The following is a 15748-nucleotide window of genomic DNA, read 5'->3' on the forward strand; positions in this document are numbered from 1 at the left end:
GCTTGCTTGCTTTAATCCCTCATTTATGTGAACTCAGCTTTGGAAATGAAGCTGTCACTGTATTTTCCTTCCCTTCACCCATGCTGTGGTATAATCAGAAACCACACATGCATGCAACACACTCTCACACACACACACACACATAGTCGCAGGACAGAGACACAGAAAATCACTCAGGAGAGGTTTTAAATTCATTCCAGAGTTGGAGGCAGAGATTCATACAGCCTCACCTTGTCTCCTAGAGGAGGAATCATCGGATATGATGGAGACAGAGGGGAATTATGGGTAAATGCACTGGTGAGGAATGATAGTCTGCAATCTCCGGCTCTAATCTGGGATCGCTGACACATGCCATTCATTTCAGACTGTGCCAATATTTCCCTGCATGGTGCAGAACAGACATGTGTGACTTTGCATTCTTTAATGCATGGTCTTGAGACAAAAAAAAAAAAATCAAACAGTTTGGAAACAGCTATGCAATGTAAAATGAAAAATGTTCAAACACACACTAATTAACATCATCTTTGTTGTTTAAATCATCTTAATGTATCATCTTGAAAAGGTGTATTAAACTGTATGTGCAAATGGCTATCACGAATGTAAAAAAAAAAAGAAACATATGTCAGCACGTTTCTCACTTTTGTTGACAAGATTTGAAACAAAATGGTTAATATGTAAACTGTGGCATCTTAAATGCTGCAGCTAAGTATGTAAGTGACACCCATGGCATTAAAATATGACTAAAGAATGTATTAATTACTATTGTTTTTTTCCATTTTGCATCATTTTGACACAAAGTGATGGAGGAAAGGCAAAGTACATTGATAACAGCTATTAAAGGGCGATTTGCCTATTGTGAAACCACAGACTTGTACTGCCATCTAGTGGTTATAACAGGAAGAATGGATGGATGGATGGATGGATGGATGGATCAGTTACTTGATGGACAGATGACCAGCAAAGCAGAAATAACTTTCCTGAAAACCAGCTAGTTTCAATAATGATAACGTTTCATCATCAATATATTCTTCATTTAGCAGGTGAGTAAGTCATTGTTGAGAAGTGTCTAACTAATAAGAGCCTTTTCATATATTAATGAACAAGTCAATCTAAAATGCTATTAAATTGTAAGAAACAAAACATTTCATGTTCCTCCATCCTTCTATCTCTTCATCCTTCCATTTCTCCCCCTCATCATCCTCCTCAGGTGGAGCGAGCGTCATACTGGTGTGTAATAGGGTGCTGTCAGTGTGGGCAGCGGCGAGGTGTGGGGAAGAGAGCGGTGCGTCTCAGATGAGATATGTGACTGGCATGCTAACACATAGTTTTATCTGAGGAAAAAGAGAGAGACTGGGCCCCCACATCTCCTCACTATTGGCCTTTGATTAAAGCTCCCTGGGTACACATACATGCGCACACTTCCAAAAACCCACATACAGAAGTGTACACACATACACCCCACACAGATTATAAATAAAATGTAGGTAGGATCACACACATACAGTGTATATGCATACACACATCCTCCTGTTGTGGGTGTTGTTGTTTTGGCCTAAGCTAGGTAGCTTGTCCATTATGGAGTTGATAGGAGGATTTGGCCATGTTGATTTTAGACAGCATCATCTCCTCTGCCATAAATAACCTGAGTGTTTTCTCTGAGTCACACAACAATATACAGAGAATAAGAGCTCTCAGCTTTATCCCCTGGTCTCATCCACTGCACACAAATGCTCACACACACACACACACACACACACACATACACATAAACCCCAAGAAAATGATTGTGTATGGATGGACATAAAGAAAATGAGAGATTACAGAGTACAGTTCGCCTCAGTACAGCTCAGTTTCAGTTTAAATTATCGTTTTACATTCTAGTTTGGCTTTAGGGTTTGTCTCAAAGTGTGTTTTGTCAGATGTACGTTGGGGAAAACTAGTTTGATTTTAGATGAGCATCATCACCCGGCAGTGCAGTCTCAATAGTTTGACAATAAAGCTTTGGATACAAACTGTATACCCCTGTCCAATGGAACTGTGGATGAACATGATGACTTCCATGAAGGAAGTAATGGACACACCACACTCAGTATTTGAACATGTGGGGAGACCATATTGAAAGACATTATGTCAATTTATCAACCCCTGTCTGTCTATATTGTTTTCATTTCAGGATCAAATATGAAAAAATGTCAATTTCCATTTTTCTAGCAATACCCACTGAAACGGTTTGTTGTGGCTGTGGCAGCAGATAAATGTTTCATTGGAAAAGATTTTCTCACTTTCCATCTATTCTCTCTACTATTAGAAAAAACAGAAATATGAATGAATAAATTGATTGTCATTCCGCATGGTGTATTGATACATATACAACATATACATTATGCACATACATGTAGTCCATTCACATTCGGCACCCTGTTCAATTTCCTCTCTAGACAGCAAGAGGGTGCTACTTTACCGTGCCACACTGAGACCTCTGCGAGCCTCTCGCTCTGTGTATGATATGTATTATCTAAAACAAAATACTCAAAACATATTCAAAATTGTATTTTAATCAATATATTGTATAAATTAAGATTTGTACACATTATCAACACAAACCAAAATAAAAAATACACAGTTGATTCAAGAAATTGAAAAAACAAGACAATTTAAAACGACCAAATATTTGACTATAAACAGTAAGTCATTAAAATATCACAATTTATCCACATTTGTTGTTGAATTTAACCTGAAGGCTTTATGAATTATTATTGTTGTTGTTGTGTTGCTCTTGAGTTAGTGCTCATATTAAGTCCAACAGTTAAAATAACTATTTCTTCTGTTCACTTCATAATGTATTTTTAAGTAAAAAAGAAAAAATATCTAAATCCTCAAAATCAGCAACATTTCTCGTTTCAGGTGTAATAGGTCCCACTGATGCATACTCTAATAACAAAGCAACATGCTCTGTTTGAATTAAGTAAGACATGAGGTTTTCCTGTGCTGTTCGTCTGTAATGTATGATTAGATATTTTGTATATTTACACTTTATTACAACTCTCCATTTGATATGAGCATGTGATAGACTGTGCATATAGAACCATAAGGAGGGTAGGGGGGCATTTTCTGCACCCCGATGTCTAATCAAGCAAGACATTAGTCAATAGAAATCTACACTTAAAATAATGCACATTTTTAAAAAGACTAATAGTTTGTTTTACATGTGCCATTGTGCCTCATTGACATTTAAACGGTTTAAACCATTAAACCAACATACTGAGCTTAAAATCATATGAGTTTCAGGTGACCACAAAAATGAACAGCATGCTTTGTTAAACCCCAGTTTAGTGTTTCATTAGTTCTCTGAATTTGAAAGACATAATGAAGTTTGAAAGTGCTACACATAGCGGTTTTAATCAAATCTTAGTTATTGCAACGCCAGCATTAGTCTCAGGGGGGAGAAGCAGGGTAAGGTCTAACCGCAGACGCAGAACAGGGCTTACTTCCACAATTTTTATACGATGACTGGGATGATGAATAGGGGACATCGAAAGTGATCCCAAGTCAGCTTCTTTGACAGAGTGCAAGGAGAAGTCAGAGATCTGTCTGTGAGGAAGGCGAGGGGCTGGCTGGAGGACAAAGAGGCTGGGGAAAGTGTTTGTACTTCTCTAGGGCGGGACCCTGAGGGGGCGACGGGATGGGAGTGTCCGGAGAGACTAGAGGAAGAGAGGCAGGGACATAGAGACATTTTATTTGTTTCATTTGCAAATTAAAATGTTTTGTGCTGAAAAAAAAGCAGTATTGTATATACAGTGTATATTATCTAAAACATATCCACTGTGACCCAAGGGACATGTTACATCTGCAGTTGCTGCTTTATAGATTCAGTTCCCATCAATCTTGTGTGGCCATTAGGTGGTGTAATATTGCCAAATGCATTTTTTATTCTTAAATGAAAGCGTACAATATGGCCAATATGCATCAATTCTTGTAAATGTTACATTTTTATGGATTTGTTTCACATTCAGGATGTCTATTTATTACTTTCAAATAATTTAAAGGAAATACATCTGGCAGCCAGTTTTGTGACATTTCCTGAGAAGAGATGAATTGTTACAATCAACTTTGCTGTGATATTTTCCTGCACACGTGTCACAGGGTAAATGCCTTTTGTGCGATTGTATGCACGTCTCGCAGTGGTCGAGTATGTGGCTCTTACCAGTCAGTGGAGTGTGAGCGACAGGCATGGTGCTGATGACCAGTGTGTGTCCAGTCAAAGGGTCCTGGGCCAGCTGGGTGTGTGCTGGGTGGTGCAGGTGTGTGGGCTCTGATGTTAGGCCTGAGCATATAACACAGCGACCCATTAATTCAGCGGGTGGTGCTAGAGCTGTAACCAACTGACAGCAAGTTCTTACAGCAGATGTTTCTCTGCATCTCATCTAGAAACATGTTATTTAATCAGGTGACATTTAAGGGCTCACATACTTAATGAAAGGCCCCAAAACACAGATTTCTTCTTGGCATTTCACCTAACAAGCCCTCATTACACCAAAAAGAACAATGGGTAGTTCACTTTGCATAGGCTTTTTTTTTTTCAATAGTGCTAGAATATATCTGTGTTTTGGTGCTTTTACTTAAGAGATTCAGGTTTTACACATTTATGCTGATTTTACTTCAGTCTTTGCTTTCAGAAGTGTATTTGCATACATGTACATGTTTTATATAGTAATTTTGTCAGACTCCCGTGAACTCCTTTAAAAAGCTATGTTAGCAGTTATACCATGCTCAACTTATTAGTGTCTTAGTGCCACACTACATAGAACAGGGAATTGCATTTCACAATCTAATTTGTCAATAATGTGAAAAATAATACGAAATAATCATTTCAAAACAGAGTAATTTCTATTTGGTTGGCTATTTTTTGGTGTATATATACATATATATATGTGTGTGTGTGTGTGTGTGTGTGCGTGCGCGCATTCACATTACTAAATATACTGTCATCTGAACAATATTTGAATAGCAGGTTCCACACTCCTACAGGATGCTACAGAAAAATAAAACACACACAGCTCTTTCTGTACACAGTCTTCTAAGTCAGGTTGTCATATTCTGGAGTTGTTTTTAGCATGTATTGCAAAAAATTGAAGACATTTTTGGAGATGACTTATTACTTTATTTCCACACCTCATCTTGTGCTTGGGTTGTCTGTCATGGCACTGCTAAGAATATGTTTGATGCATTCTACCTTTAACTACAGACCTCCTTATTTATACACATTTAGATGTGTTTGCAGATGTCACCCAGCAGCATCTTGTAGCAAGCTGTCTATTTTGGCATTGCCTAATACAGTATAAATGTGGATTATACGCAGTTATGCTATCTTTCTGTGAAATCCCTTACTTTTTCCCCATTGTCTGTATCCAGGAAAACTTTTTGGAATATGTACACTTTTTGGTTCTTGCATTGCTTCAGACTTGCACAGTGCCACACATTTACCACCCGTGCATTTGACGGTCTTGCTGAAGGTCACCCTATTTTTCTTCCTGCAGGTTTACAAGCACAGACATGTGCCCAGTCTCACCTCCCAGCAGCATCTCGTGCAGCAGGTTGTCTATCTTGGCCAGGCCACAGAGCTTAATGAACTGGAGCTGTTCGATCATCTGCCAGGTGATGCTCTGCAGGGTGGGCAGCAGGAGTAACAGCTCTCCAAAACGACCCCTGGAGTCATATTGACGGTCATTGATGTAGTCTTCCAGACTCATGTGGACCTGCACGCACACACCAACCATTGAGGGAGAATCAGTGTGAGCAAACTACCTTTGTTATTTGAAGTTGACTGAGATATTATTTACAAATGAGTAAAAAAGCTAAATACAGTGTAGAGTATCATGTGATAATAAGGTTATTCTATAGAAATCAAAAAAGAACATTCTAAAAGAATGAGTCAAATGGTCGACCTACCTGCAAACGCATCGTCTTGATCTTCGATGGGTCCCGCAAAGACTTTGCATCTGGGGGGTGGATTAAGGTGGGGAGGGGTTGAGGGAGGGATTGAAGGACAGGAGGGTGAGGGACAAAAAAACAGAAAGATCAAGGATGGAATTGAGGATATGAGTGGAACTGATGGAATGATTATGTTCAAACTAGGGCATGAAGGCAAAATGAGGGGATTTAGTGAAGGAGAGAGAAATGGGGGGAAAGTAACACAAGATGGGGGAAGGGACTGTGGTCACACTAGGCCAAGCAGATATTATAAAAAAGCAATGGAGTGATTGTGATCTAACTTTGAGGGGAAATGTAACCAGATGGATGGGATTGGTTGGGAAGAGAGAGATCTGGACAAAAACGGGAATGGATATTGGACAAGACATCATTCAATATAAGTATTTTCAGTCTTTCATAATTCATAATATTGTTTTTCCACTTCTTTACCTGATAATCTTCCACCTTTTGTTTTTTTACTTTTATGGTCTATGTTTTCTATGTATGTATGTCTATGTCATTTTAAAGCATTACCTACATAAAACAAGACATTTATGTCCTTTAGCTTTTAATATTTGTTCTCAATTCATACTTTTTAAAATAATGACAAATCTGATAGATTTGTAGTCCATTACATCACACAAACCGCAATCCGCACGTCATAACACATGACTGGGTGTCATTAAAGTCTGTGCCAAGGTTATGACTTAAGCTAATTTCCAAACTCTTATCCTAATATTTCCCAAACAGTTTCCTTAACCCAAAGGAGTATTGTTCTTTGAATAATAAATCACCCAGCTTCTACACTTATTGTAACAAATAAATGGAACTTTAAATTGCACACACAGACAAATGTTTCTGTAAGATAAAGCCTGTGCTAGCTGGAAAAACAGGGTAACCACTCATCCCTGAGTGGAGTAAATTGGTTACTCGCATTTGTTATTACCTGTTCCTTACAAACCCCCAGATGACTGAAAGAACTAAATGTTGCTTTGTTTTATTACCTGGGTCAAAGAAGACAATTGCCTTGAGTGCCGCATACTCGTTCTCGTCTATTTGAATGTCCTGGAAGGGTTGGACCAGCTCCTCCAGCACTCGGTTGGCTACCCGACAGATTTCTGGCTCAGGACTGTTCCTGTGGATCACACAGCCATTACCTGCAGACACAGAGAGTTTTGGTCATTGGCTGTGTTGAGGGGACTTGACAGAGAGTGAAAGGTATGTGGGTGTGTGTAGGGTGGAGTGCTGGTGTGTGTTTGTATGGAAGAGTGAATGAACTTTTAGCCCTCAGGGGAAGATAAGTTCCATCTTGAAGGGTTTTGTCAGGCCTAGTCAAGGGTTCTGGTCGGGGTCACGGTGATGGTGTGTGGGGAAGTATAGACATGCAAAACGTGTGTGTACGTAGACATGCAAAATGTGTGTGTATGTAGACATGCAAAACGTGTGTGTACGTGTGTGTGCTTGGGTGTATGTAGTTGACTGATCTACACACAGTACAGTACGATGTTGGTACATGCCCTAGTAATGAGTAATACCGTTTACAAGAGACACTTACGAAGTCACAAAGACACAGAAACCTTTAGTTAATCATTCTCAGCTAACACAACATTTGATCAGTCTTCACACTTCAGTGCTGAAGCACCACATACAAATAAGATGCCATTAAAGTGGTCAGTATGTACCTAAAAGCAAGAAGTCCTTGAACGGCATTGACCTTTTGGCGACCCCGAGCAAGAGGTGTTCACCTGCATGAGCCCTGAGCAAGCTTACCTGGAGACAAAAACACACACACACACACACACACACACACACACACACACACACACACACACACACACACTTAAACAAAGAACACAAACAAAGCAACAATGCATCCCCTTTTGCCCTTACATACATCACACAGGGGCCATACTGTACTTGTAGAGTAATAAACTATATTAAGCAGTTTCTGTATACTCATGTAAAGTAATATCTCTGACACTCTACTCGGTCATTGCTTCAAATACTCAGCTCAGAGTGAATTTGGTTGATTAGAAACGATTTTTCCTTTATCCAGGCTGAAAGCACTTTGACAGAATAAGCCTTTTGTTAGAGCAGCAGTCACACTCACACCCGCACAAGCCAAACACAACCAACATACAAAGACAGCACCTCAAAACAGTTTCAAACAAAAGTATTGAAGCCTGAAAGGTATTGGGTTTGACTTGGTTAAACAAAAATGAGATATGCAAGAGAGTGCAATAGTATGATCACAGATTACCCATCATGCATCACAGTCCTGTTACCTGGTCATCCAGTGGCAGTTCTCCAAAGGCAGGAATATATTTAGCCCATTCCACCAACACCAGCAACTGCTGTTTCATAGAATCACAAACGTCGGCAACAGTGGCTGACTTCTGCTCTGATAAGTCTGCTATTCCAACTGGAGCAGCGATCTAGTGCCACACAGAAAATAACAAATTCATGAGTCGCAGTTCATTGATTCACAGTGTGTTTATAATTTGGTCACACATACAACAGAATTTATACAAAAAACATTGTCACCTGTTGGGACAGTGATTCTGCTTGGGCCAAAATAGTGATGGGGGGCAAGTCTTGTGAGTCAGGGATACTTCTTCGGGAGCTGATCCGATCCCTCTCATTCTGCACGGCTAAAATATAACAGAGAGTTTAAGTTAGCGTGTGTGTGTGTGTGAAGAGCAGTAAAAAATTACAGGGCAGACTGCACCTTCTGTAATGAACTTATTGTAAAGATTAACTAGCTTTAAAACAGGGATATGTCGAGTGATCCAGCAAATATTCAAGTCACTATCCTGGTTTATTGTTTTCAAAAACTTGCTCAAGTTAGTCTTCATGAGTGTTGTGAGTAGGGGAAAAAAGTAAGCCCTGAATGCAGAGAGAAAAATAGTCATACAGGCTGGCATCAGCAAGAGGAGTCAAACGTTAACTAGTTGCAATCCAGAACAACATGTTTGAATAACACATGATGATGTGTCATAAAACTCTGTGCCAAGGTTATACCCCTCATAAATACACACACACACTAAGTAATCACCTATTTTATGGCTGAGCCAATTTCAACCATCTTGAAGCAGCTTTCAGACACCAGCCTTTGCTTCAGTGCCACAAGTTTTAAGTTTATACTGCTCCTTGGTGGGAAAAATGTGTTTCTAAATGTGTGAAAAAAGACGGCATATATGGTCGTGAGCTAAGAATTCAGTGCTCTCTCTGATGCAGGGGACAGGAGGGAGCGTTCTCTACCTTCTTTTTTCATACCAGCCCTGAAACATTTGTTGAGTCTGCAGAAACGACACTGGTTCCTCTTATCTTTATCCACAACGCACTGTCTGCTGAACCTGCATACAACAAACACACATCCACATAAGTAGCTTTACAAAGCAAAACAGGAAGGCACGTTGCTTAGTAACATGAACTACTGACCAGCATGAAGAGTTATTAATAGTTTAAGAGTTCTTTTTAGATATCTGCAGATACGCAAGAGCATGTTTATATGCACACTTATGCATATTCATACTTTCTCTCTTATAATTTCCACACATAGTATAATGCAAGCATGGAAGTGCGCTTTTGTGTGTGTGTGTGTGTGTGTGTGTGTGCTCTCACAGTATGTTTCTGTACCTGCAGGTGTAGACGTGGCTCTTGCGTATGGAGCGTCTGAAGAAGCCTTTACAGCCGTCACAGCTGGAGGCTCCGTAATGTTTGCCCGTGGCTTTGTCTCCACAGATGGAACAGTTATTGTTAACCCCATCTGGACCGGGTAGGCTCGGCTCTGTCGGCATGCTGTCTGAAACACACAAAGAACACTCATACAGGTAAATACACGCACACGTAGATATAAGTCCAAAACATAGATCAGGAAAAAGAATGAACATCATGTCTTCATTTTTACTGTCATCTCCTCATTGTCATCAACATTATCATAACCATCATGATCGTTATCAGCAGCAGTAACATCATCACCATAATCAAGACCATAATCATTATCATGGTGCGTGTCTATATTGTTCAGTTAAAGCCTACCAAATAGAACATGATCATGGCATGTGCATCCCCCCCCCCCCCCCCCACACACACACACACATCTGTCAAGTCCCAGTCAGTCCCAGTCCAAGCAGCGCCAAGGCAAGACGAGCCAATGTTCGAATAACTTCTTGTGCACATGCTGAGGTGACATCAGTGTATCGCTGAGATGTGTGCTTGCTCTTCAATAAAATGTCTTTATGACACATGCTTTCAATTCCTGCTGAAAACATTAATATTAACAATCTAATTTCATGCTTTTACACCCCCTAACCAGCCCTTTTCCTTCCTCCCTGACGTCAGATCTCCATGTACATGCTAAAACACTGGCAACGGCCAAGTGACATTCATTTCCAACAATTTCCAGCAATCAGTGTTAACTGGCAACTGGATACATGCGCTACTGGCCAACATTAAAATGTCATGAGTTCCCCCACTGCTTCATGTAGACATATGGAGCTACAAATAGCAACTCATTTGCCTTCAGCTTGTCTCACTTCACTTCATCATTTTTATTTATAGTCTTAAAAAATAACACCCAGTTCTGAGGGAGATGATGCGTCCAAAACTCTCCTTAAAATATGTCATGTGAATCAAGATGCTACAGATTTGTCAGATACACAACACAAAGATCTCTCATTTCTTTGTCCATATTAAGCCATTTTGCAGGTACCCACAAAGGCTGTTATAGTTAACTAAAACTAAATCAAAAAAATAGAACTAGGTGTAAAAAGCATTTTAGTTAACGGAAATAAAAGTAAATATCAGACTTTAGAAAAAGAAAAAAGAAACAACTGAGATAGCAAAACTAAAATAGAATAAAATAAAAATATACAGATAGTGTTTTTTTTTTTTTAGTCTTGGGATGTTGGTCAAATGTGTTAACAAAACAAGCATGAGGAGGTGTTGTGTTTATTGAAACTGAGACATGTACACGACAATGAGTTATACCTATGCTGAACTTTCCAATTCTTGCCCATGACAAATACCCCTCATCTTATTATAATAAAAAACTAAAACAAATACTGAAACTAATAAATATTAAAGTACAATTAATGTTTAGTTGTACTTTGTGAAGTACTAAAGTTTCACTTTGTGAAGTGAAACTAAACTAAATGGAAAACCACCTAAAAAAGAAAGAAAAACGAAAATCAAAATAAAGAAAAAATAATGAAAAAAATTATAGTAACTCTGGTACCCACTTTATTGTGGGAAACGTGAGTGAGATCCTCATTAGTGTACGTAAGTATCAGTGCTTATAAAGATGGAGTCTGTGTCTGCATCTGCTTTATCTGAATGCAAGCATGTCCAACCTAACATACATGCGGAAAAACTGGTATTCTGTCCTTCAGTTAATGTTTGTGTGTGCTTGCCTTGTTCATACATACAAGTGTGTGTTTAAGTGGCTACGTGCTCACACACTCACCTCCTCCTCCATAAAGCACCTCTGCACTCTCAAAGCCCAATGTGCTGTATGAGGGATCCAGGCCTTCACAATAGTTGGCTACTTCCATATCTAGCAGAGATTTACTAGCTGAATGATACTTCATTCCTGTTTCAACTTGGTCTTCTCTTCTCTTCTCTTCTCTTCTCTTCTCTTCTCTTCTCTTCTCTTCTCTTCTCTTCTCTTCTCTTCTCTTCTCTTCTTCACTCTCCCAATTCACTCTAAAGTCTCTCACTCTCTTTTTCCCAATCAGCTGGTGTCTGCTTCATCTAATTCTTACAGACATGACAATGGAGATCCCTGGCATAAAAGATCTATAATCCCACTTGATTGGGCCAAAGTTAGGGAGTGGGAGGAGCTCTGGCTCAGACTTCTCACCTTATTGCACATTACTTATCTGTTCCTCTCCCTCACACTTATCACAAGGATGGATAGATAGTAGTGAAGGAGATATTTCCCTTCCTCCCCTCTGTCTCTTTTTTCCATGACACAGATTTCATCAGATTATGGAGGAGAGCTTGCACTTTGTGTGCATGTTGCTGAGCTTCTATATACTTACATGTGCCTGCATGAAAAGAGGTTTGCTCTTACAGGCACATACAATGTGTGTGTGTGTGTGTGTGTGTGTGTGTGTGTGTGTGTGTGTGTGTGTGTGTGTGTCCTTCCCAGGCTTCCTAATCTAATCAATAGTGGAGTAATAGCACCACCACCTCAGCAGATATAATCTGTAAAGACACAAAGTAAAGTGGAAAACACTGATAATTTCTATTAACTCTTCCACAAACATTCCTTGGGTTTGCCAACTATCTGTCCATAAAACTTTATTCTATGTATCTATAAATTAAACAGCAATATAAAGTACTGTAAACATTACTGTGACATTACCCTCACTGATCACTCTATAGGTGAAACCTCACAGTGTTTTTAACTTGTATTTTTAGTTAGTTGATGGCATATTTAAACTGCTCAGTGCATCATTTTTAAATAATTTGTTGTGGGTTTAGTTATAGAACCTGGATTTATTGCCGTTTCTCTTTCTATGATACCAGGAAATATCAACATGTATTCTGCTGCTTCAGATAAATGGTAAATGATTTTCAGGGCGATACGCTCATAGTGGTTTTGTTCTTTTCCTTTTCGAATAATGAGCCAATCTGCTGTGTAAAAGTAGGGAAAATACTTAAGGAGATTACCTGAGGAGCTGCATGTAATATTAACACAATTTCATAGATCTCAGACTTCTTTTAGCTCTCTTACTGTAAAAACAGATCAAATTTTCAGATATATGCATGTTGAAGCAAGGCAGGAGACATCAGAAGTGGAAATCAAAAGTACAAGTTGTCAGTGGGCTGCCTACTCTTTCTGGATTGGAATGATGTAAACACACTAATTCACTCCATAAACTTGTAAAAATGTCCCAACCTACCACATCAGGAATTTCATTGCACTAAATCTTATTGTGTGGCTCAAAGATAATCAGTTTGGGCCATTGTGTTACAGCAGGCTATAAATGATAGGGAGATTTGATGCCCTACACCAGTAATGAGTGGGCCAGTCTGAAAAGCACCTACAGCGTGTGAGCAGGCATGGTGGAGATATATCATCACTGAAGAGACAGTATATCATAATGCGCATAATTACAGATTACTGGACGTAAAGAGAAAGAGCAATTAGTATCAGGTCAAAGGGTAATAACAGGCTTATTAGTGTAAGGGAGGTTGAAATAAAGAGGTTGGGGGGGGGTGGCAGAGAAGTGATAGAGAGATTACAGTTTAACCAGGCGATGAGGTCAGGCCTCCTGACTCATCAGGTTTGTGGAGAGTGAAGAAGAATTTACTCTTTACAATCACGTTTCCCAATCAACTATCACACAGGACTGGCACAGAGCACTATTGCGCGGGTGTACTAGATTCAGTTTATGATCACATCAGATAGATGGAACCATATCTGTCTAAGACAAGAAATTATAAACTTGGCTGGAGTGTACAAAGACAGAAGGGGTAAAGTGTGGCTACTAATACTGCTTGTAAGTTGGTAGAAAACTTCTAAGAGGCTATGATGTGATAGAGTTTGACCTTAATATACAAAAAGAAAGCAAGACTACGTGTGCTTTGATGCTTGTTGACAGGCACATTAGATGAAATCCAGTATTCATTAAGGAGTGTTGTTGGTGAACAGGTTAAAAGTATTAAAAGGCTCTTTTTAGCCTCACCCTCCACTGTTAAGAGCAAGGACAGCAAGCCTAAGAATTCAAGGCTTTATCAGTGTAATGATGAGTGCCGTTTCTGTTAACATTTCTAATACTTTACAAATCGTACCCTCCTTGATTCATTTGGATCAAGATACAACATTCCAAACACTAAAACTGATAAGCTGTACTGTAAAGACACATTGAACATTGAAGCTTGCTGAAATTAAATTGTACATGTCAATATAATTTTAAAAACCAGGTGAAAAAGTTACAAATGACACATTCATTGAAATGCTCAAAATAAAAAAAAACGTATTATGGCTTCTTCAGCTGAAAACAAAGCAGGATGAAACTGAGAAACCTTGCATCTGCCCAGCAACCGAAAGCTCTTTGAAGCCATAAAACCCAGTGCTAAGAGGCTATCTCTGTGTGAACAGGTCATAATACTGTCGCCTCCATTTAGATTAGAGGTTTCAATAGTCGCAGATGATGGTAACTGACTCTAGTAAACCACTACTTCCTGATAGCAATGAAATGATCAGAAAAAATACACGATTCAGTAGAATATTGTCAACTTTGCTGCTGCTGCTTTACTGAAGGAGCAGCTTTTTACAGTTTCTTTAAATTTTAGAGCTACATGCAGGACAAAATTTCCCTTACATCTTTCCTGTAAACCCATGGTCCCTAAGGGAGTTTAACGGGTGTCACACTTCTTCCGTCTCTCTGATAATATCAGCACCTAGTGAAAAGTCTGAGGGCTAGTTTGGATCAATAACATTCACACGTACAAAAAGAAATCATTTTTTGTGACAAATGATTTCTCCAGCTGAATTACAGCCCATGTGTCTTTAGACTGTAAACACTGTACACAGGATGAATCCAATCAGCTGCACAATTTAAGGCGGTCCAATACAACAATAACACACTACAGGCTCCAAAATCAATCGGCAAGTCTCTGACATAGTCCCAACAACAAAACTTCACCACTGCAACTATCACAAAGGCTGCTGGTTTAGATCGCATAATATTGTGCAAACATGTCATTGTGTCCGTGCATAGCCGATCTGTTTACTGAAGGTCTTGTCAAACATTATCTTACTCATAATAATTCATTAGACACTAAGTTATTCTTATGTACTTTCAGTGGTAGTTTCATATTGTATCTGAGGAGAAAAACACAATGTCATTGCATTCACTATGCTTCTCTATAACGCTCTTCTGCTCTTCTTACAGATTACGTCCTTGTACAGATGAAATGGGTTATCACATGATCTTTACAGCACACCATGCGTGACAAAGTGAGTCCATCTTATCTGTTTTTACAAAATGACATCTGCGGACGGAGAGGTGAGAACACTATCTCGTAAAAACACACTGGACAAAATGCAACCGAAATTTTAGCAGACTTGGACACATTGCATACAGCATACAGTATATCCCACACTTCAAATGCACACCAGTTTTGGTTGCGGAACGTACATGTAGCAGTTGTTGAAATATGTGTGTGACAATCAGGGTTACCACCAAAATATCAACCCACGTGATTTAGCACTGTTACTAAACTTTCCTGAGAAATTGCTAAAAGGTAAGCTTCACTTCCTCCACAAAGGCAACAACATGCCTCACCATTCTTACAGAAAATGTGAATATGGTTGAATTGCAATGATAACATACTTTGCAGGAGGAGTTGGACTTACCTGTGTTCCTGTTTCCTTCTAGGATGTGCATTTATTTAGGTGTACTGTTGTACTCCAGCAGTGAGCAGCCTGTTAGTGCGGCATTAGTCTAAGTGACACTAAGAATGAGAAAATGGTAAAGGTGTTCAACAACATTAAAAGGGAAGGTTGGAGAGCTGAGCAGCATATAATTCATGAAGCAACACATTGGATGGCGCCACCATAGCCCTGTCATTAGATCGATTTACTAAACAAACTTAAAGTAGGGTGGGGATGTTAAACAGTAACCCAGCGCCATAAACCAAAAGGAAAAGGATCACCAGGTGTGTGGGTGTTTGTGTGCATGTGTGTATGTCAGCAAGGGCCTCTGACACTACCTCTGAGAGCACAAGGTAAGAGATTCTAAAGGTTTGAGGTAATGTTTCA

The 15748-nt window shown here is 39.3% G+C and overlaps 1 protein-coding gene across 2 annotated transcripts; it reads right to left on the bottom strand.

Moving 5' to 3' along the window:
• Window positions 1-2776: 2776 nt before the first annotated feature.
• On the bottom strand, window positions 2777-15549 carry hnf4g (hepatocyte nuclear factor 4, gamma). Of its 2 annotated transcripts, none has more exons than XM_070852846.1 (11): window positions 15344-15549; window positions 9610-9775; window positions 9232-9326; window positions 8515-8621; window positions 8256-8405; window positions 7653-7740; window positions 6975-7127; window positions 5950-5999; window positions 5570-5756; window positions 4205-4324; window positions 2777-3701 (listed from the first exon to the last, which is right to left on the bottom strand). In XM_070852846.1, the coding sequence occupies exons 1-11, from the start codon at window positions 15372-15374 to the stop codon at window positions 3580-3582; spliced, it is 1269 nt and encodes a 422-aa protein (XP_070708947.1). In that variant the 5' UTR covers window positions 15375-15549; the 3' UTR covers window positions 2777-3579. The 2 variants fall into 2 exon arrangements, with proteins under 2 accessions (XP_070708947.1, XP_070708948.1); XM_070852847.1 differs by lacking the exon at window positions 15344-15549 and adding an exon at window positions 11438-11666.
• Window positions 15550-15748: the final 199 nt, after the last annotated feature.

This window comes from Pempheris klunzingeri, chromosome 21 (assembly GCF_042242105.1).
Source record: "Pempheris klunzingeri isolate RE-2024b chromosome 21, fPemKlu1.hap1, whole genome shotgun sequence".
Taxonomy (NCBI): domain Eukaryota; kingdom Metazoa; phylum Chordata; class Actinopteri; order Acropomatiformes; family Pempheridae; genus Pempheris; species Pempheris klunzingeri.

Excerpts from the sequence above, each read along its gene's own strand:
- hnf4g (XM_070852847.1), bottom strand. The coding sequence starts at position 11,561 with ATGAAGTATCATTCAGCTAGTAAATCTCTGCTAGATATGGAAGTAGCC. Across the intron at positions 9,776-11,437 it reads GGTGCTTTATGGAGGAGGAG|ACAGCATGCCGACAGAGCCG; the intron begins GTGAGTGTGTGA and ends TGTGTGTTTCAG. Across the intron at positions 7,128-7,652 it reads CAAGGACTTCTTGCTTTTAG|GTAATGGCTGTGTGATCCAC; the intron begins GTACATACTGAC and ends CTGTGTCTGCAG.